The 23,597-nt window shown below is 42.0% G+C and overlaps 1 protein-coding gene across 6 annotated transcripts in view; it reads right to left on the bottom strand.

Moving 5' to 3' along the window:
* The window catches only part of LOC110504277 (alpha-actinin-1), a 124,100-nt gene that overhangs the window by 21,706 nt on the left and 78,797 nt on the right, over nucleotides 1-23,597 (bottom strand). For 3 of the 6 annotated variants that reach the window (XM_036962557.2, XM_036962559.2, XM_036962561.2), the window contains exons 5-12: nucleotides 18,413-18,500; nucleotides 17,420-17,498; nucleotides 15,876-15,957; nucleotides 14,566-14,651; nucleotides 4,545-4,637; nucleotides 3,439-3,564; nucleotides 3,131-3,235; nucleotides 1,309-1,456 (exon numbers count right to left, since the gene is read on the bottom strand). In XM_036962557.2, the coding sequence (XP_036818452.1) occupies nucleotides 1,309-1,456; nucleotides 3,131-3,235; nucleotides 3,439-3,564; nucleotides 4,545-4,637; nucleotides 14,566-14,651; nucleotides 15,876-15,957; nucleotides 17,420-17,498; nucleotides 18,413-18,500 (807 nt within the window). Of the gene's footprint in view, nucleotides 1-1,308; nucleotides 1,457-3,130; nucleotides 3,236-3,438; nucleotides 3,565-4,544; nucleotides 4,638-12,449; nucleotides 12,536-14,565; nucleotides 14,652-15,875; nucleotides 15,958-17,419; nucleotides 17,499-18,412; nucleotides 18,501-23,597 lie in introns of all 6 variants that reach the window. The other 3 variants (XM_090221383.1, XM_036962558.2, XM_036962560.2) reach the window with 1 other exon arrangement.

Here is a 23,597-nt window from a genome sequence, read left to right as displayed (position 1 = left end):
GGGAAATCTGAGGTTTGTAGTTTTCAACTCATTCCCTATCGAATGCACAGTGTCTATGGGGTCAAATTGCACTTCCCAAGGCTTCTACTAGATGTCAACAGTCTTTAGAACCTTGTTTGATGCTTCTACTGTGAAGGAAGGGGGAATGGGAGCTGAATGAGTCAGAGGTCTGCTAGAGAGCCACGAGCTGGCCACGCGTGTTCACGTGAGAGTTAGCTTGAGTTCCATTGCATTTCTGAAGACAAAGGAATTCTCCGGTTGGAACATTATTGAAGATTTATGTTAAAAACATCCTAAAGATTGATTCTATACATCGTTTGACATGTTACTATGGACTGTAACGGAACTTTTCGCACGTCATGAATTTGGCTTACTGGGCTAAACGCGCGAACAAAAAGGAGATATTTAGACATAAATGATGGACGATATCGAACAAAACAAACATTTATTGTGGAACTGGGATTCCTGGGAGTGCATTCTGATGAAGATCAAAGGTAAGTGAATATTTATAATGCTATTTCTGACTTCTGTTGACACAACATGGCGGATATCTGTTTGGCTTGATTTGTTGTCTGAGCGCTGTACTCAGATTATTGCATGGTGTGCTTTTTCGATAAAGCTTTTTAAAAATCTGACACAGCGGTTGCATTAAGGAGAAGTGTATCTATAATTCCGTGCATAATAGTTGTATCTTTTATCAATGTTTATTATGAGTATTTCTGTAAATTGACGTGGCTCTCTGCAGAATCACAGGATGTTTTGGAACTACTGAACGTAACACGCCAATATATACTGAGATTTCTGGATATAAATATGAACTTTATCGAACAAAACATACATGTATTGTGTAACATGAAGTCCTATAAGTGTCATCTGATGAAAATCATCAAAGGTTAGTGATTAATTTTTTCTCTATTTCTGCTTTTTGTGACTCCTCTTCGGCTGGAAAAATGGCTGTGTTTTTCTGTGACTTGGCTCTGACCTAACATAATCGTTTGGTTTGCTTTCGTCGTAAAGCCTTTTTGAAATCGGACACTGCGGTGGGATTAACAAGAAGTGTATCTTTAAAATGGTGTAAAATACTTGTATGTTTGAGGAATTGTAATTATGGGATTTCTGTTGTTTTTAAATTTTGGCGCCCTGCACTTTTCACTGGCTGTTGTCATATCGATCCCGTTAGTGGGATCTCAGCCCAAATAGTTTTTTTTAACCAACAATACAGTTTACAATTAAGTCACTTATAATACTAGCTTCAAAAAAAATGGTCAAACGGAAACAGATGTGGTTTCTGTTTCATGGTTCTGGTACCTTCAGTCCAGGTTTCGTGGATGGCTGCTTTCTGACGAAACTTCTCGGCCAGGTGGTCGAGTCTCTCCAGCCGGCGTATCTCGTTGAGGAGCCACTCCTCATAACCCTTCTCCGCCCCTTCTAGACCGCCCCAGGCGTTAGAGACGTCCTGCACAAATACAACAACTAACATATAGGTTCAGCTTACAGTCACCAATCAACAGTCCAATTCCAGCCGTGTCCGAGGGGGGGGGGCTGATTTAAAGTCCCGATGGTAACGAGGCTTCAGGCTGGATTGTTTGCACAACTGAAGTTCTTCATGCAAACCCACAGTTTCATCAGCTGACCGGGTGGCTGTTCTCAGACGATCCCACAGTTTCATTAGCTGACCGGGTGGCTGTTCTCAGATGATCCCACAGGTGAAGAAGCCGGATGTGGAGGTCCTGGGCTGTCGTGGTTACACGTGGTCTGTGGCTGTGAGGCCGGTTGGACGTACTGCCAAATTCTCTAAAATGACGTTGGTTGAGCGGCTTATGGTAGAGAAATGAACATACAATTCTCTGGCAACAGCTCTGGTGGACATTCCTGCAGTCAGCGTGACAATTGCATCCTCCCTCAAAACTTGAGACATCTGTGGCATTGTGTTGTGTGACAAAACTGCACATTTTAGAGTTATTGTCCCCAGCACAAGGTCCACCTGTGTGATGATCATGCTGTTTAATCAGCTTCTTGATAGGCCACACCTGTCAGGTGGATGGATTATCTTGGCAAAGGAGAAATGCTCACTAACAGGGATGTAAAACAAATTTGGGCTCAAAACTTGAGAGAAATACGCTTTTTGTGTGCGTATGGAACATTTCTGGGATCTTTTATTTCAGTTCATGAAACATGGAACCAACACTTTACATGTTGCGTTTATATTTGTGTTCAGTGTAGCTGCTCGTTTTGTGATTGAGATTCAGGGAATCTGAGTAGCGTCTTGCTAAAGCCGATGCTGATCTCCTCGAATGTGCTGTGTAAATAGCAACTGACTTAAACAGAGGGCGTGATGAGAGAGAAAGAGCGAGAGAGAGAGAAATCATGAGAAAACAAAAAGATAATTACTTGACACATTGGAAAGAATTTACAAAAAAAACAGAGCAAACTAGGATGCTATTTGGCCCTAAACATAGAGTACACAGTGGCAGAATACCTGACCACTGTGACTGACCCAACTTAAGGAAATCTTTGACTATGTACCGACTCAGTGAGCATAGCCTTGCTATTGAGAAAGGCCGCCGTAGACAGACATGGCTCTCAAGAGAAGACAGGCTATGTGCACACTGCCCACAAAATGAGGTGGAAACTGAGCTGCACTTCCTAACCTCCTGCCCAACGTATGACCATATTAGAGACACATATTTCCCTCAGACTACAAAGACACACAAAAAATTTGAAAACAAATCCAATTTTGATAAACTCCCATATCTACTGGGTGAAATACCACAGTGTGCATCACAGCAGCAAGATTTGTAACCAGTATAGGACAAACACCATTTGTAAATACAACCTATATTTATTTATTTGTCCTATTTACACATCGCTACAACACTGTATATTGACATAATGTGACATTTGAAATGTCTTTATTATTCTGGAAACTTCTGTCAGTGTAATGTTTCCTGTTACTGTTTTATTGTTTATTTCACTTGTGTTTATTATCTACTTCGATTCGCTTTGGGCAAATTTAACATGCGTTTCCCATTTCCCAATAAAGCACCTTAAATTGAATTGAGAGAGAGAAAGAAACAGAGAAATAGAGAGGTGTGTGTGTGTAGTGTACTTCATACTGTAGGCTACCTACCGACACCATCTTCCCCTCGGAGGGCATGAAGGCAGGTCTGTTGCTGAGTCTCAGCTTGGTCTGCAGGGTGTTGAAGTTGATCTCCAGCTGACACTTCTCCTGGACCTTTTAATATCACAATTATAGTCGCCACTTAGCAGACGTTTCCATCCAAAAATGACTTGAGTCACACATGCATACATACATAGTTTGTGTTATTATTAAACCTATTCAGGGAAGTCCCATTGACACCGATGTCTCTGTTAACAAGGGAGCCCTGATTCATAAAAGGAATTAGTGACAGTTATTATAACAAGCGGGTGTAGAACCTTGGGGGGCTTGTGTTGACGTCGATAGTCCCTGAAGTCCTCCAGCTTCTGCTGCATCGCCTGCATGGTGTTCTCTGGAGCACGGTTCTCCAGCCACGGGATGGTGCGACGGATCCACTCCAGGAGCTATGGGGGGGGGGGGGGGTGGAAGAGGAGAGGCATAGAGGGAGAATTGGAGGAGGGAGAAAGGAACAGGAGGAGAGAGTAGATGGTAAGGAGTAGGGGGTAAGAGGTGACGAGGGACAGAAGGAGAGGGAGAATTGGAGGAGAGGAGGGAGAAAGGAACAGGAGGAGAGAGTAGATGGTAAGGAGTAGGGGGTAAGAGGTGACGAGGGACAGAAGGAGAGGGAGAATTGGAGGAGAGGAGGGAGAAAGGAACAGGAGGAGAGAGTAGATGGTAAGGAGTAGGGGGTAAGAGGTGACGAGGGACAGAAGGAGAGGGAGAATTGGAGGAGAGGAGGGAGAAAGGAACAGGAGGAGAGAGTAGATGGTAAGGAGTAGGGGTAAGAGGTGACGAGGGACAGGCAGGGCAGGTATAGAGGGACAGTAAAGGTAGAGCAGGTGAGGTTAGCACAATGAGAAAAAGGAATGGAAAGAGCGAGAGAGAGATACTATTTTGTTACTAATAGTGAATGACTAATACATATAGTAGTGTGAATGTAGGAAGCTAATTCAACAAGCACAATTCTGCCTACTGTTCATTTGTTGTTAGTCTATATACCACCTGTATATAGCCTCCACATTGACTCTGTACCGGTATCCCCTGTGTATAGCCTCCACATTGACTCTGTACCGGTACCCCCTGTATATAGCCTCCACATTGACTCTGTACTGGTACCCCCTGTATATAGCCTCCACAATGTTATTTTACTGGTGCTGTTTAATTATTTGTTACTTATATTTAAAATGTTTTACTTATCTATATTTTACTTAGCCCTTTTTTTTCTTAAAACTTATTAAAGCATTGTTGGTTAAGGGCCTGAAAGTAAACATTTCACTGTTTACAACAAGGTCTACACCTGTTGTATTGGGGCGCATGTGACAAATAACATTTTAATTGATTTGATTATGGGGGGAGGGGGACAGAGGAGGGGTGTGGTGCTTACATCACTAGCCAGCTTCTCGTAGTCCTCCATCAGCTGCTCATTCTCCTGGTTGACAGCCAACACCTTGCAGATCCGATTGGCTGCAGTCTCCGCCTGGGGGAGGAACAGGAAGGAATATGGTGAATACATTCTATCATCGCCATGGGAACTGTTACCGTGTTGTCAGTCATGGTTGATATCTATCACTCTCCCTCTCTAGATATCTAACTCTCTTGGCCGAACCTCTCTCTAGATATCTAACTCTCTCTCCCTCTCTAGATATCTAACTCTCTCTAGATATCTAACTCTCACTCTAGATATCTAACTCTCTCCCCCTCTCTCTAGATGTCTAACTCTTCCCCTCTCTCCAGATATCTAACTCTCCCTCTCCCCCTCTCTGTCTAGAAATCTAACTCTCTCTCTCCCCCTCTCTGTCTAGATATCTAACTCTCCCCCTCTCTGTCTAGATATCTAACTCTCCCCCTCTCTGTCTAGATATCTAACTCTCCCCCTCTCTGTCTAGATATCTAACTCTCCCCCTCTCTGTCTAGATATCTAACTCTCCCCCTCTCTGTCTAGATATCTAACTCTCCCCCTCTCTGTCTAGATATCTAACTCTCCCCCGAAAAGTTGGAAAAACAGGTGGCGGATCTTACTTCAAAACTAAACTCGCTCAAGATTCACCACAGGTCAAATTTGAGACTGGTTAATCTATCCGAAAAAGTGGAAAATGGTGACGCAGTTGCATTTCTCCAGAGATGCCTTCCCGAGGCATTAGGCATGGACAACTTTCCGGACCCCCTACGCATTGAAAGAGCCCATCTGCTTCCGGCTCCTTCCGGCCACCCCTCTCCTCCGGCCACCCCTCTCCTCCGGCCACCCCTCTCCTCCAACGTCTACGATGGGGTCAAACGCCAGGTCCCTCAACATTGCCTATGGAATAGCCTTCCCAGCTAAACTACAGCTGACTTACAATGGACGGTCACACGGGTTTGAATCTCCGTCTCAAGGCGAGGCGTTCATCCGTGGCATACAGCGTGAATCTTCTTCCTAGTCATGTTGCCGCTGTCAAGTTTACCACCACTCTGGACTACGGAAAATTAAACCACCTTCGAGTAAGTGACTGTTGGCAAGCTAACTAACATTAGCTAATGTATTAGCTGCTACTGTAGTACTAAAGCTAGCATAACAGCTAAGTGAATAATATGGCAGCTAGCATAACAGCTAAGTGAATAATATGGCAGCTAGCATAACAGCTAAGTGAATAATATGGCAGCTAGCATAACAGCTAAGTGAATAATATGGCAGCTAGCATAACAGCTAAGTGAATAATATGGCAGCTAGCATAACAGCTAAGTGAATAATATGGCAGCTAGCATAACAGCTAAGTGAATAATATGGCAGCTAGCATAACAGCTAAGTGAATAATATGGCAGCTAGCATAACAGCTAAGTTTCCTTATATTATTTGTAGCCTGTATGTGCTCATCAGTTAGCTCAGTTTCTTCTATATGACAGGCGAGATGGCTCCGTCCGTTCAACGTTGGACTTCATGTTTAAGTTCATTTTTGTTATGTTGATAATTCGCTTCCATTGGATTACATAAAACCTTGTAAAATGCCAAGTGAAGATGTTCAGCTCCATGTCAACGGACACACCGGGACCTTGTTCATTCTTCCTGCACCACCGAGAAGCATCGGGACCTTGTTCATTCTTCCTGCACCACCGAGAAGCACCGGGACCTGGTTCATTCTTCCTGCACCACCGAGAAGCATCGGGACCTTGTTCATTCATCCTGCACCACCGAGAAGCATCGGGACCTTGTTCATTCTTCCTGCACCACCGAGAAGCATCGGGACCTTGTCCATTCATCCTGCACCACCGAGAAGCATCGGGACCTTGTCCATTCATCCTGCACCACCGAGAAGCATCGGGACCTTGTCCATTCATCCTCCACCACCGAGAAGCATCGGGACCTTGTCCATTCATCCTGCACCACCGAGAAGCATCGGGACCTTGTCCATTCATCCTCCACCACCGAGAAGCATCGGGACCTTGTCCATTCATCCTGCACCACCGAGAAGCATCGGGACTACTTTATATGAAGACTTAAGTTTCGATCATATGGACTTAAATGATTGACACTCACGTGCAAGCCTGACATCAACATCATACGCAAGGGCCTTTGGATAACGTAGCACATATTCAATTGTATCTCTTTTTCTCACGTAGCCTGTTCATTTCTGAATTTTGATACTTTTTTTGTTGGTTTATAAACGTATTATGGTATACTATGTTAACGCTATATGTATGGGTCATTTTGTTACTTGGTAGCTACTAGCAGCAGACCCTATGTTGTGGATCATTTACAACTATTTCCGATGACGTTGTCCCCACAGTGACCGTACGAACATAACCCAACCAGAAGCCATGGATTACCGGCAATATCCGCACTGAGCTAAAGGGTAGAGCTTCCGCTTTCAAGGAGCGGGCCTCTAACCCAGACGCTTATAAGAAATCCTGCTATGCCCTGAAATAAACCATCAAACAGGAATAACATAAATATAGGACTAAGATTGAATAATACTACACCGGCTCCGACACCATGCTGATCCATGATTGAGGACACTCAGGTACCATGCTGATCCATGGCCTGTCATTGAGGACACTCAGGTACCATGCTGATCCATGGCCTGTCATTGAGGACACTCAGGTACCATGCTGATCCATGATTGAGGACACTCAGGTACCATGCTGATCCATGGTTGTGGACAATCAGGTACCATGCTGATCCATGACCTGTCATTGAGGACACTCAGGTACCATGCTGATCCATGGCCTGTCATTGAGGACAATCAGGTACCATGCTGATCCATGGCCTGTCATTGAGGACACTCAGGTACCATGCTGATCCATGATTGAGGACACTCAGGTACCATGCTGATCCATGGCCTGTCATTGAGGACAATCAGGTACCATGCTGATCCATGATTGAGGACACTGAGGTACCATGCTGATCCATGGCCTGTCATTGAGGACACTCAGGTACCATGCTGATCCGTTATTGAGGACACTCAGGTACCATGCTGATCCATGATTGAGGACACTCAGGTACCATGCTGATCCATGGCCTGTCATTGAGGACACTCAGGTACCATGCTGATCCATGGCCTGTCATTGAGGACACTCAGGTACCATGCTGATCCATGGCCTGTCATTGAGGACACTCAGGTACCATGCTGATCCATGATTGAGGACACTCAGGTACCATGCTGATCCATGGCCTGTCATTGAGGACACTCCGGTACCATGCTGATCCATGGCCTGTCATTGAGGACACTCCGGTACCATGCTGATCCATGGCCTGTCATTGAGGACACTCAGGTACCATGCTGATCCATGGCCTGTCATTGAGGACACTCAGGTACCATGCTGATCCATGATTGAGGACACTCAGGTACCATGCTGATCCATGGCCTGTCATTGAGGACACTCAGGTACCATGCTGATCCATGGCCTGTCATTGAGGACACTCAGGTACCATGCTGATCCATGGCCTGTCATTGAGGACACTCAGGTACCATGCTGATCCGTTATTGAGGACACTCAGGTACCATGCTGATCCATGATTGAGGACACTCAGGTACCATGCTGATCCATGATTGAGGACACTCAGGTACCATGCTGATCCATGGCCTGTCATTGAGGACACTCATGTACCATGCTGATCCATGATTGAGGACACTCAGGTACCATGCTGATACATGATTGAGGACACTGAGGTACCATGCTGATCTATGGCCTGTCATTGAGGACACTCAGGTACCATGCTGATCCATGGTTGAGAACACTCAGGTACCATGCTGATCCATGATTGAGGACACTCGGGTATCATGCTGATCCATGGCCTGTCATTGAGGACACTCAGGTACCATGCTGATCCATGGCCTGTCATTGAGGACACTCAGGTACCATGCTGATCCATGGCCTGTCATTGAGGACACTCAGGTACCATGCTGATCCGTTATTGAGGACACTCAGGTACCATGCTGATCCGTTATTGAGGACACTCAGGTACCATGCTGATCCATGATTGAGGACACTCAGGTACCATGCTGATCCATGATTGAGGACACTCAGGTACCATGCTGATCCATGGCCTGTCATTGAGGACATTCAGGTACCATGCTGATCCATGATTGAGGACACTCAGGTACTATGCTGATCCATGGCCTGTCATTGAGGACACTCATGTACCATGCTGATCCATGATTGAGGACACTCAGGTACCATGCTGATACATGGCCTGTCATTGAGGACACTCAGGTACCATGCTGATCCATGGTTGAGAACACTCAGGTACCATGCTGATCCATGATTGAGGACACTCAGGTACTATGCTGATCCATGGCCTGTCATTGAGGACACTCAGGTACCATGCTGATCCATGATTGAGGACACTCAGGTATCATGCTGATCCATGGTTGAGAACACTCAGGTACCATGCTGATCCATGATTGAGGACACTCAGGTACCATGCTGATCCATGATTGAGAACACTCAGGTACCATGCTGATCCATGGTTGAGGACACTCAGGTACCATGCTGATACATGATTGAGGACACTGAGGTACCATGCTGATCCATGGCCTGTCATTGAGGATACTCAGGTACTAAGCTGATCCATGGTTGAGAACACTCAGGTACCATGCTGATCCATGATTGAGGACACTCAGGTACCATGCTGATCCATGGCCTGTTATTGAGGACACTCAGGTACCATGCTGATCCATGGTTGAGAACACTCAGGTACCATGCTGATCCATGATTGAGGACACTCAGGTACCATGCTGATCCATGATTGAGGACACTCAGGTACCATGCTGATCCATGATTGAGGACACTCAGGTACCATGCTGATCCATGGCCTGTCATTGAGGAGATTCAATGTTTTTCAATAGAGTCGGCGGAATGAACACACCCCTGATCACACGCGAACACATTTCACTTCCATAGAAGCCACATACAAACAGCGTGATCCCTATAGTATGGTGGTATAGGACTATGGTATGGTGGTGTAGTGGTATAGGACTAGGGTATGGTGGTCTAGTGGTATAGGACTATAGTGGTATATAGGACTATGGTATAGTGGTATATAGGACTATGGAATAGTGGTATATAGGACTATGGAATAGTGGTATATGACTATGGTATAGTGGTATAGGACTATGGTATAGGACCATGGTATGGTGGTCTAGTGGTATAAGACTATGGTATGGCGGTCTAGTGGTATAGGTCTATGGTATGGTGGTCTAGTGGTATAGGTCTATGGTATGGTGGTCTAGTGGTATAGGACTATGGTATGGTGGTGTAGTGGTATAGGACTATGGTTTGGTGGTGTAGTGGTATAGGACTATGGTATGGTGGTATATAGGACTATGGTATGGTGGTATAGGACTATGGTATGGTGGTGTAGTGGTATAGGACCATGGTATGGTGGTCTAGTGGTATAGGCCTATGGTATGGCGGTCTAGTGGTATAGGTCTATGGTATGGCGGTCTAGTGGTATAGGTCTATGGTATGGTGGTCTAGTGGTATAGGACTATGGTATAGGTGTCTAGTGGTATAGGACTATGGTATGGTGGTATAGGACTATGGTATGGTGGTGTAGTGGTATAGGACCATGGTATGGTGGTCTAGTGGTATAGGTCTATGGTATGGCGGTCTAGTGGTATAGGTCTATGGTATGGCGGTCTAGTGGTATAGGTCTATGGTATGGTGGTCTAGTGGTATAGGACTATGGTATAGGTGTCTAGTGGTATAGGACTATGGTATAGTATAGTGGTATAGGACTATGGTATAGTGGTCTAGTGGTATAGGACTATGGTATGGTGGTCTAGTGGTATAGGACTATGGTATAGGTGTCTAGTGGTATAGGCCTATGGTATAGTGGTATAGGACTATGATATAGTGGTATAGGACTATGGTATGGTGGTCTAGTGGTATAGGACTATGGTATAGTATAGTGGTATAGGACTATGGTATAGTGGTCTAGTGGTATAGGACTATGGTATGGTGGTCTAGTGGTATAGGACTATGGTATAGTATAGTGGTATAGGACTATGGTATAGTGGTCTAGTGGTATAGGACCATGGTATGGTGGTCTAGTGGTATAGGACTATTGAATGGTGGTGTAGTGGTATAGGACTATGGTGTGGTGGTATAGGACTATGGTATGGTGGTATAGGACTATGGTATGGTGGTATAGTGGTATAGGACTATGGTATGGTGGTCTAGTGGTATAGGACTATGGTATGGTGGTCTAGTGGTATAGGACTATGGTATGGTGGTCTAGTGGTATATGACTATGGTATGGTGGTCTAGTGGTATATGACTATGGTATGGTGGTATAGGACTATGGTATGGTGGTGTAGTGGTATAGGACTATGGTATGGTGGTGTAGTGGTATAGGGCTATGGTATGGTGGTATAGTGGTATAGGACTATGGTATGGTGGTATAGGACTATGGTCTGGTGGTCTAGTGGTATAGGACTATGGTATGGTGGTCTAGTGGTATAGGACTATGGTATGGTGGTATAGGCGTATAGGACTATGGTATAGTGGTCTAGTGGTATAGGACTATGGTATGGTGGTCTAGTGGTATAGGACTATGGTATAGTGGTCTAGTGGTATAGGACTATGGTATGGTGGTGTAGTGGTATAGGACTGTGGTATAGTGGTTTAGGACTATGGTATAGTGGTATAGGAATATGGTATGGTGGTCTAGTGGTATAGGACTATTGTATAGTGGTATAGGGCTATGGTATAGTGGTATAGGACTATGGTATAGGTCTATGGTATAGTGGTATAGGACTATGGTATAGTGGTATAGGACTATGGTATAGGCCTATGGTCTAGTGGTATAGGACTATGGTATAGTGGTCTAGTGGTATAGGACTATGGTATGGTGGTCTAGTGGTATAGGACTATGGTATAGTATAGTGGTAAAGGACTATGGTATGGTGGTGTAGTGGTATAGGACTATGGTATGGTGGTGTAGTGGTATAGGACTATGGTATGGTGGTGTAGTGGTATAGGACTATGTTATGGTGGTCTAGTGGTATAGGACTATGGTATGGTGGTGTAGTGGTATAGGACTATGGTATGGTGGTATATAGGACTATGGTATAGTGGTATAGGACTATGGTATAGGACCATGGTATGGTGGTCTAGTGGTATAGGACTATGGTATAGTGGTATTGGGCTATGGTATAGTGGTATAGGACTATGGTATAGGTCTATGGTATAGTGGTATAGGACTATGGTATAGTGGTATAGGACTATGGTATAGGCCTACGGTATAGTGGTATAGGACTATGGTATAGCGGTCTAGTGGTATAGGACTATGGTATGGTGGTCTAGTGGTATAGGACTATGGTATAGTGGTCTAGTGGTATAGGACTATGGTATGGTGGTCTAGTGGTATAGGACTATGGTATAGTGGTCTAGTGGTATAGGACTATGGTATGGTGGTCTAGTGGTATAGGACTATGGTATAGTATAGTGGTCTAGTGGTATAGGACTATGGTATGGTGGTCTAGTGGTATAGGACTATGGTATGGTGGTCTAGTGGTATAGGACTATTGACTGGTGGTGTAGTGGTATAGGACTATGGTCTGGTGGTGTAGTTGTATATGACTATTATGGTCTCTAGTGGTATAGGACTATTATGGTCTCTAGTGGTACAGGACTATTATGGTCTCTAGTGGTATAGGACTATTATGCTCTCTAGTAGTATAGGACTATTATGGTCTAGTGGTACAGGCCTATTATGCTCTCTAGTGGTCTAGAAGGACTAGAGACTAGAGGGAGGCGCACACCTTCTGCTTGCCTGAGAAGGCCTGGTAGTAACACTGTGGTACTGTACCTTCTGCTTGCCTGAGAAAGCGTGGTAGTAACACGACACATAAGTCATGATGGCCTTCTCATCCGGCCTCAACGTGCTAACGATGTCTGCCCAGGGAACAAAGGGAGGAGGAGAAGGGGAGAGGGAAGGAGAGATGGAAAAAAAAGAGAGAAGCGCAGAGTAAAAGTGTGAGCCAACAGGCACCAGTCTGACCAGGTTGTCAGACACCAGGGAGAGAGGAGACAACAGGCACCAGTCTGATCAGGTTGGTTGGTTTGTTAGTTTATCTGTCTGTTTGGATTCTATTGGCGGTTTAGCTGTTATAGTCCCAATGGCTAGTATTCCTGGTGGCACCACTAAACAGGTGGGTAGGAGTTGGCTCGTCCACATTTATTTACATTTATTTCTGACTGTATTCATCATACTTGTTGATAGTGTGAATTTGTTTGATGTAGCCTTCTTTATACAGTAATCTGAGCTACGTGAGGTTCACTATATACTGCTCATACTCTTGATCTTGACCCCATTTTTCCCCTTCTTCTACATGCCATAATAAAAGGCAGGCAGTGTCTGAATCCTCTCTTCCAATTATAAATAGAGAGAATATTTTTTCCCACTCTGTCTTTTAAACACAGCTGGTCTCTCTGCTGCCTGGCTGCTGCAATGTGCTCTTTAGTTCTGGACCTCTCCAGTGAAATTAGTCCTTATATAACTACACAACTCTTCTTCTTCTTCTCTAGTTCTGGTCCTTATATAACTACACAACTCTTCTTCTCTAGTTCTGGTCCTTATATAACTACACAACTCTTCTTCTATAGTTCTGGTCCTTATATAACTACACAACTCTTCTTCTCTAGTTCTGGTCCTTATATAACTACACAACTCTTCTCTAGTTCTGGTCCTTATATAACTACACAACTCTTCTTCTTTAGTTCTGGTCCTTATATAACTACACAACTCTTCTTCTTCTCTAGTTCTGGTCCTTATATAACTACACAACTCTTCTTCTTCTCTAGTTCTGGTCCTTATATAACTACACAAGATCAACCACTGTAGAACCAGATGGTATCAGATAAGAGATCAACCACTGTAGAACCAGATGGTATCAGATAGGAGATCAACCACTGCAGAACCAGATGGTATCAGATAAGAGATCAACCACTGTAGAACCAGATGGTATCAGATAAGAGATCAACCACTGTAGAACCAGATGGTTTCACATAAGAGATCAACCACTGTAGAACCAGATGGTATCAGATAAGAGATCAACCACTGTAGAACCAGATGGTTTCACATAAGAGATCAACCACTGTAGAACCAGATGGTATCAGATAAGAGATCAACCACTGCAGAACCAGATGGTATCAGATAAGAGATCAACCACTGCAGAACCAGATGGTTTCACATAAGAGATCAACCACTGCAGAACCAGATGGTATCAGATAAGAGATCAACCACTGCAGAACCAGATGGAGAGAGATCCAATGAAAACATGACCCATTCAACTCAAAGGTGACCAAGTACACATTGGTGGTAGTTGAGGTTAAGGAGCATCCTTCCCCCCCACCCTCCCTCCCTCACTACATAAAGTAATGAATCCAATCAAACAATTACATGTTGAGTTAGTTGTGTGCTAGGAGTTGAGTTAGTTGTGTGCTAGGAGTTGAGCTAGTTCTGTGCTAGGAGTTGAGTTAGTTGTGTACTAGGAGTTGAGTTAGTTGTGTGCTAGGAGTTGAGCTAGTTGTGTGCTAGGAGTTGAGTTAGTTGTGTACTAGGAGTTGAGTTAGTTGTGTACTAGGAGTTGAGTTAGTTGTGGTAGACTGGTCTGTCTGACTGGTGCCTGTTATAGCAACAGAGATAGACTATTTATTTTCCCATCATGCATTTGGAAAGTGTGAAACTGTGAACCAATACGGAGAGAGAGGAGGAAGAGCGTGAGCGGTTCCCCCCTGTTGTGGGGCGGTGCAGCTGCAGAGAGAGAATATGGTTAGTGTTAGAGGACAGATAGAGGAGCAGGAACCGAACAACCAGGAGGTGGTGAGGAGGAGAGGAGGTGGAGGGAGAGGTGAGGAGGAGGATGAGAGGTGAGGAGGAGGATGAGGTGAGGAGGAGAGGGGAGCGTTGCATCCTGGGATACCTTCTGAGCGCCAGAGAATGCGTGGTAGAAGCTAGACACGTAGGTCATGATGGCCTTTTCATCTGGGCGGGCTGTGCCTACGATGTCTGTGGAGAGAAAGGGTGGATGGGGGGGGGGGGGGGTGGAGGAACGAGGAGAGGGAGAAGGGGGTATGGTAATGATCATGTTAAACAACAGATAAATGACATGTCGTAAAGACTGGGGGTGAATGGTAAACACACCCTATTCTCTATATACAGTATACTACTTCTGGACAGGTTCAACACACAACAGACAAAATGAGTCAAGACCATAGAGTTGAAATAGAGGGCGGATCTTTGCAATAATAGCTTCAGTGACAGCAGAGCCTTCAGAAAGTATTCACACGCCCTCTTGACTTTTCCCACATTGTGCTACAGCCTGAATTTAAAATGTTTTAAGATTAGATTTTGTGTCACTGGTCTACACACAATAATACCCCGTAATGTCAAAGTGGAATTATGTTTCTACATTTTTTAATTATTATTCTTATTTATTTAAAAAAAATAAGTGTTCTGTTCTTCCCCCCCCCCATTTTTTTTTTTTTTTTTAGACCTCCTGCTCTATCCAACTCTATGGTAAAGAACCTCCACCCCACGATAACACGATGACAGCTTGATAAACAGGATAATAATATCCAGGAAGAAAAACTCCACTTTGGGTAACTCCAGACAGGGTGCTAATCTAGGGAAAATTCTAGAAAAAAACGCACTCGCACGCAAACACACACGTGCACGTGCACACGCACGCACACAAACACACACACTCTCTCTCTAACCCTCTATGACATGTATATTTATGTACAGAGATAGCCAGAGACACTGGGACAAGGCAAGAGGAACAGAATAGAGAGAGCAGTCTGTCATCTGACTGTATTCCTCTGTTCAGCTTCCTGAAAAATGAGAGGACCAGACAACCTCTGTGGGGTCAAAATGTCTTGGTATAAACAAATACCACTGAAAAAAAAGACAATGGTAGCATCCCTATTCCCTATATAGTGCACTACTTTTCACCAAAGCTGGTCAAAAGTAGTGCACTTAATAGGGAATAGGGTGCCAGCTGCATTTGTATCTAGTTAAACACCAAACAACACTGTTAAGGTCATTTTTAATGAATGTCAGTCTCCACTTCCGTCTGCTTAGCCCAGTGTTTCTTCATCCTGGTTCTGGGGACCTAAAGGACATGTTCGTTTTGACCCAAGCACTAACACCCGATTCAAATAATAAACGGGTTGGGTCCCCAGGACCAGGTTTGGGAAACACTTCCTTAACCCTTGACCCTCCTGGTCTTACCCTCAGCGTCCAACATCTTGGGAATGTCCAGGTACTTCTCTGCCACGTCGAAGGCTGTGTTCAGGTTAGTCATGGGGTCATCCTACAGGAGAGAGGAGAGACAGAGATAGAGGTCAGGGGTCATCCTACAGGAGAGAGGAGAGACAGAGATAGAGGTCAGGGGTCATCCTACAGGAGAGACAGAGATAGAGGTCAGGGGTCATCCTACAGGAGAGAGGAGAGACAGAGATAGAGGTCAGGGGTCATCCTACAGGTGAGAGGAGAGACAGAGCGATAGAGGTCAGGGGTCATCCTACAGGAGAGAGGAGGAGGAATACAGACAGACAGTCCGCCCTCCCGTCCGTCCACCTACCTACCTACCTGTGGTACAGACAGGTAGAGGGACAGACAGACAGACAGACGGAGAGACAGGTAGACAGACAGGTAAAGGGACAGACAGACATGTAGGCAGACAGGTAGAGGGACAGACAGACATGTAGGCAGACAGACAGGTAGACATGTAGGCAGACAGACAGGTAGAGAGACAGGTACACAGACCGGTACACATACTGTCACACCCTGATCTGTTTCACCTGTTCCTGTGATTGTCTCCACCCCTTACAGGTGTCGCTTATTTTCCCCAGTGTATTTATCCCTGTGTTTCCTGTCTCTCTGTACCAGTGTATTTATCCCTGTGTTTCCTGTCTCTCTGTACCAGTGTATTTATCCCTGTGTTTCCTGTCTCTCTGTACCAGTGTATTTATCCCTGTGTTTCCTGTCTCTCTGTACCAGTGTATTTATCCCTGTGTTTCCTGTCTCTCTGTACCAGTGTATTTATCCCTGTGTTTCCTGTCTCTCTGTACCAGTGTATTTATCCCTGTGTTTCCTGTCTCTCTGTACCAGTGTATTTATCCCTGTGTTTCCTGTCTCTCTGTACCAGTGTATTTATCCCTGTCAACCAGCGTGTTTTTCCCCGCGCTCCTGCTTCTTCTATTCTCTCTTTTGCTCGTCCTCCTTTTGACCCTTGCCTGTTTCTGGACTCTATACCCACCTGCCTGACCTGTCTGCCTGCCCTGACCTCGAACCTGCCTGCCCTTCGGTACCTCCTGAACTCTGAACTGGTTTTGACCTTCTGCCCGTCCACAACCATTCTCTTGCCTACTGCCTTTTGGATTACAATAAATATCGAAGAGTCCATCTGCCTCCATCTGCCTGCCATGTCTGCATCCATCTGCCTGCCATGTCTGCATCTGCCTCCATCTGCCTCCCATGTCTGCATCTGCCTCCCATGTCTGCATCTGCCTACATCTGCCTCCATCTGCCTGCCATGTCTGCATCTGCCTCCATCTGCCTCCCATGTCTGCATCTGCCTCCCATGTCTGCATCTGCCTACATCTGCCTCCATCTGCCTCCCATATCTGCATCTGTTTCTGGCCTTGTGACCCGATACAGACGTGTTATTAAGCGAGAGGAAAAACAGATAGAGGATCATTTCCACCTCGTTAGACGTGATTTGCATTAGTGGTGGGAAGACTGCTATGGTAAAACAGTAGCAGTAGCCTCACCTTGCGCAGCTTGCCATAGTCAATGAGCTCTGGACGGTGTCTGTGTATGAGAGCACAGAATCCCAACCCATCTTTCCAGCTGAGAGAGAGACAAAGAGAGGGAGAGAGAGAGACAGAGAGAGACAGAGAGAGAGATATAAGAGAACATTAGGATGAATCATAACACACCAAACCATGGAGCATATACTATAGAGCAGCACTGAGGAATCCCTAAACCTACACACTATTTAAATTCACTTTGACCTTCTCTCCCTGTCCATCCTTCCAGAAGGCATTGCCATGGCAGAGAATCTACCCTATGTGGACTGATAGATGAGCTACATTCATGTGCCATCAGGTCCTCATTAAAACAACAACGAGCTCTAACACTCTGATGCACATCACAGAACACATTGTTGGTCTGACCACCCTCGGAGTCAGGACTGGTGTTCATAGAGCCGGGTCTGACCAGCCTCGGAGTCAGGACTGGTGTTCATAGAGCCGGGCCTGACCAGCCTCGGAGTCAGGACTGGTGTTCATAGAGCCGGGTCTGACCAGCCTCGGAGTCAGGACTGGTGTTCATAGAGCCGGGTCTGACCAGCCTCGGAGTCAGGACTGGTGTTCATAGAGCCGGGTCTGACCAGCCTCTGAGTCCTCTCCTCTCCTCCCCCTCCTCCCCCTTCTCTGTTCAATTATTGTCCTCCATCTTATGAACACCAGTCCTGACTCCGAGGCTGAATCACACTGCCTGTAAAACCTCTAGCAGAGGCCTTGTGTGCATCCCAAATTGCACCCTATTCCCTATATAGTGCACTACTTTTAACTAAGACCCTATGGCACCCTATTCCCTATATAGTGCACTACTTTTAACTAAGGCCCTATGGCACCCTATTCCCTATATAGTGCACTACTTTTAACTAAGGCCCTATGGCACCCTATTCCCTATATAGTACACTACTTGTAACCAGTGCTATATAATAGGGTGCCATTTGGGACGTAGGGTTCTTCTATTACCTAATGTGAAAGTTCTGAATGTTGACATTCTTGTAGGGAGCAGTCTTCCTCTGGCACCACAGAAGAAGACCCTCTTTGGCTGATGTTTCTGTAGGTAGGACAGGAGAAGAGAGGAAGGGAGGAGAGGAGCAGAAGGGAGGAGATGGGATGAGAAGGGAGGAGATGGGATGAGAGGGAAGGAGAGGAGCAGAAGGGAGGAGAGGGGAGGAGAGGAGCAGAAGGGGGGAGAGGGGAGGAGAGGAGGAGCAGAAGGGGTAGAGGGGAGGAGAGGAGGAGAGGAGCAGAAGGGAGGAGAGGGGAGGAGAGGAGCAGAAGGGGGGAGGGGGGAGGAGAGGGGCAGAAGGGGGGAGAGGGGAGGAGAGGAGCAGAAGGGAGGAGAGGGGCAGAAGGGGGGAGGGGGGAGGAGAGGGGCAGAAGGGAGGAGAGGGGAGGAGAGGAGCAGAAGGGGGGAGAGGGGAGGAGAGGAGGAGCAGAAGGGGTAGAGGGGAGGAGAGGAGGAGAGGAGCAGAAGGGAGGAGAGGGGAGGAGAGGAGCAGAAGGGGGGAGGAGAGGGGCAGAAGGGGGGAGAGGGGAGGAGAGGAGCAGAAGGGAGGAGAGGAGCAGAAGGGAGGAGAGGGGCAGAAGGGGGGAGAGGGGAGGAGAGGAGGAGAGGAGCAGAAGGGAGGAGAGGGGAGGAGGAGAGGAGCAAAAGGGAGGAGAGGAGAAGGGAGGATGTAGGCGGAAAAACAAATCAATGAGAAATGAGTTAGTTAAAATCGTGCTGTGACATAGGATTGGTTCCAAACGGCATCCCATTTGACACATATCCTTAACCTGGACTGTTTCTGCTGAGCCAGTTCAAACTAATCACATTTGTGGCTGTAAGGGGTTTTAAAATGAGAGGCTGTAGGGGGTTTTAAAAGGAGAGGCTGTAAGGGGTTTTAAAATGAGAGGCTGTAGGGGGTTTTAAAATGAGAGGCTGTAGGGGGTTTTAAAAGGAGAGGCTGTAAGGGGTTTTAAAATGAGAGGCTGTAGGGGGTTTTAAAAGGAGAGGCTGTAGGGGGTTTTAAAGGGAGAGGCTGTAGGGGTTTTTAAAAGGAGAGGCTCTAGGGGGTTTTAAAAAGAGAGGCTGTAGGGGGTTTTAAAAAGAGAGGCTGTAGGGGGTTTTAAAAAGAGAGAGGCTGTAGGGGTTTTTAAAAGGAGAGGCTGTAGGGGGTTTTAAAAGGAGAGGCTGTAGGGGATCTAAAATGAGAGGCTGTAGGGGGTTTTAAAAGGAGAGGCTGTAGGGGATCTAAAATGAGAGGCTGTAGGGGATCTAAAACCAGATGGGGAATCATTCATCTCTGAAGTTCTCATGTCTTTATATCAAGGAATAATAATAGCAATAATAAATACAGTAATAATAACAATAATAAATACAGTAATAATAGCAATAACGAATAATAATAATAATAATAACAATCATACATAATAATTAATAATAACAATAATGAATAATAATAACAATCATAAATAATAATTAATAATAACAATAATGAATAATAATAACAATCATAAATAATAATGAATAATAACAATAATGAATAATAATAACAATCATAAATAATAATGAATAATAACAATAATGAATAATAATAATAGCAATAATAAATACAGTAATAATAATAATAATAATAATAATAACAATCATACATAATAATGAACACTAACAATAATGAATAATAATAATGGCAATCATGAATAATAATAATGGCAATCATGAATAATAATAATACTAATGAATAATAATAATAATACGAATGAATAATAATAACAAAAATAATAATAATATTAATGAATAATAATAACAATAATGACAATAATGAATAATAATAAAAACAACAATAATACTGAATAATAATTAATAATGATGAATAATAATAATAATAATGATAATAATAATGATACATAATAATAATAATAATAATAATAATAATAATAATAATAAGGAAGGCTGGGAAGATTCAATCAAAACATCAGCGGGAAGAATGTCCTCATGTTATATGGTATATTACTACGGTATATATTCATCTATCATGTTATATGGTATATTACTACGGTATATATTCATCTATCATGTTATATGGTATATTACTACGGTATATATTCATGTATCATGTTATATGGTATATTACTACGGTATATATTATGACATTATATATTCATCTATCATGTTATATGGTATATTAATACGGTATATATTAATCTATCATGTTATATGGTATATTACTACGGTATATATTCATCTATCATGTTATATGGTATATTACTACGGTATATATTCATCTATCATGTTATATGGTATATTAATACGGTATATATTCATCTATCATGTTATATGGTATATTACTACGGTATATATTCATCTATCATGTTATATGGTATATTACTACGGTATATATTCATCTATCATGTTATATGGTATATTACTACGGTATATATTCATCTATCATGTTATATGGTATATTACTACGGTATATATTATGACATTATATATTCATCTATCATGTTATATGGTATATTAATACGGTATATATTCATCTATCATGTTATATGGTATATTAATACGGTATATATTCATCTATCATGTTATATGGTATATTACTACGGTATATATTCATCTATCATGTTATATGGTATATTAATACGGTATATATTCATCTATCATGTTATATGGTATATTACTACGGTATATATTCATCTATCATGTTATATGGTATATTACTACGGTATATATTAATCTATCATGTTATATGGTATATTACTACGGTATATATTCATCTATCATGTTATATGGTATATTAATACGGTATATATTATGACATTATATATTCATCTATCATGTTATATGGTATATTACTACGGTATATATTCATCTATCATGTTATATGGTATATTACTACGGTATATATTCATCTATCATGTTATATGGTATATTACTACGGTATATATTCATCTATCATGTTATATGGTATATTAATACGGTATATATTATGACATTATATATTCATCTATCATGTTATATGGTATATTACTACGGTATATATTCATCTATCATGTTATATGGTATATTACTACGGTATATATTCATCTATCATGTTATATGGTATATTAATACGGTATATATTCATCTATCATGTTATATGGTATATTACTACGGTATATATTCATCTATCATGTTATATGGTATATTACTACGGTATATATTCATCTATCATGTTATATGGTATATTACTACGGTATATATTCATCTATCATGTTATATGGTATATTACTACGGTATATATTAATCTATCATGTTATATGGTATATTACTACGGTATATATTCATCTATCATGTTATATGGTATATTACTACGGTATATATTCATCTATCATGTTATATGGTATATTAATACGGTATATATTCATCTATCATGTTATATGGTATATTACTACGGTATATATTCATCTATCATGTTATATGGTATATTAATACGGTATATATTCATCTATCATGTTATATGGTATATTACTACGGTATATATTCATCTATCATGTTATATGGTATATTACTACGGTATATATTAATCTATCATGTTATATGGTATATTACTACGGTATATATTCATCTATCATGTTATATGGTATATTACTACGGTATATATTATGACATTATATATTCATCTATCATGTTATATGGTATATTACTACGGTATATATTCATCTATCATGTTATATGGTATATTAATACGGTATATATTCATCTATCATGTTATATGGTATATTACTACGGTATATATTCATCTATCATGTTATATGGTATATTACTACGGTATATATTCATCTATCATGTTATATGGTATATTACTACGGTATATATTCATCTATCATGTTATATGGTATATTACTACGGTATATATTCATCTATCATGTTATATGGTATATTACTACGGTATATATTCATCTATCATGTTATATGGTATATTACTACGGTATATATTCATCTATCATGTTATATGGTATATTAATACGGTATATATTCATCTATCATGTTATATGGTATATTAATACGGTATATATTCATCTATCATGTTATATGGTATATTACTACGGTATATATTCATCTATCATGTTATATGGTATATTACTACGGTATATATTAATCTATCATGTTATATGGTATATTACTACGGTATATATTCATCTATCATGTTATATGGTATATTACTACGGTATATATTATGACATTATATATTCATCTATCATGTTATATGGTATATTACTACGGTATATATTCATCTATCATGTTATATGGTATATTAATACGGTATATATTCATCTATCATGTTATATGGTATATTACTACGGTATATATTCATCTATCATGTTATATGGTATATTACTACGGTATATATTCATCTATCATGTTATATGGTATATTACTACGGTATATATTCATCTATCATGTTATATGGTATATTACTACGGTATATATTCATCTATCATGTTATATGGTATATTACTACGGTATATATTCATCTATCATGTTATATGGTATATTACTACGGTATATATTCATCTATCATGTTATATGGTATATTAATACGGTATATATTCATCTATCATGTTATATGGTATATTAATACGGTATATATTCATGTATCATGTTATATGGTATATTACTACGGTATATATTATGACATTATATATTCATCTATCATGTTATATGGTATATTAATACGGTATATATTCATCTATCATGTTATATGGTATATTACTACGGTATATATTAATCTATCATGTTATATGGTATATTACTACGGTATATATTCATCTATCATGTTATATGGTATATTACTACGGTATATATTCATCTATCATGTTATATGGTATATTACTACGGTATATATTAATCTATCATGTTATATGGTATATTACTACGGTATATATTCATCTATCATGTTATATGGTATATTACTACGGTATATATTCATCTATCATGTTATATGGTATATTACTACGGTATATATTCATCTATCATGTTATATGGTATATTACTACGGTATATATTCATCTATCATGTTATATGGTATATTACTACGGTATATATTCATCTATCATGTTATATGGTATATTACTACGGTATATATTCATCTATCATGTTATATGGTATATTACTACGGTA

This window comes from Oncorhynchus mykiss, chromosome 25 (assembly GCF_057628025.1).
Source record: "Oncorhynchus mykiss isolate SJ-2025 chromosome 25, ASM5762802v1, whole genome shotgun sequence".
Classification (NCBI taxonomy): domain Eukaryota; kingdom Metazoa; phylum Chordata; class Actinopteri; order Salmoniformes; family Salmonidae; genus Oncorhynchus; species Oncorhynchus mykiss.
Note: the sequence above shows the minus strand (reverse complement) of the source record. Positions and strands in the feature narration are given on the sequence as shown.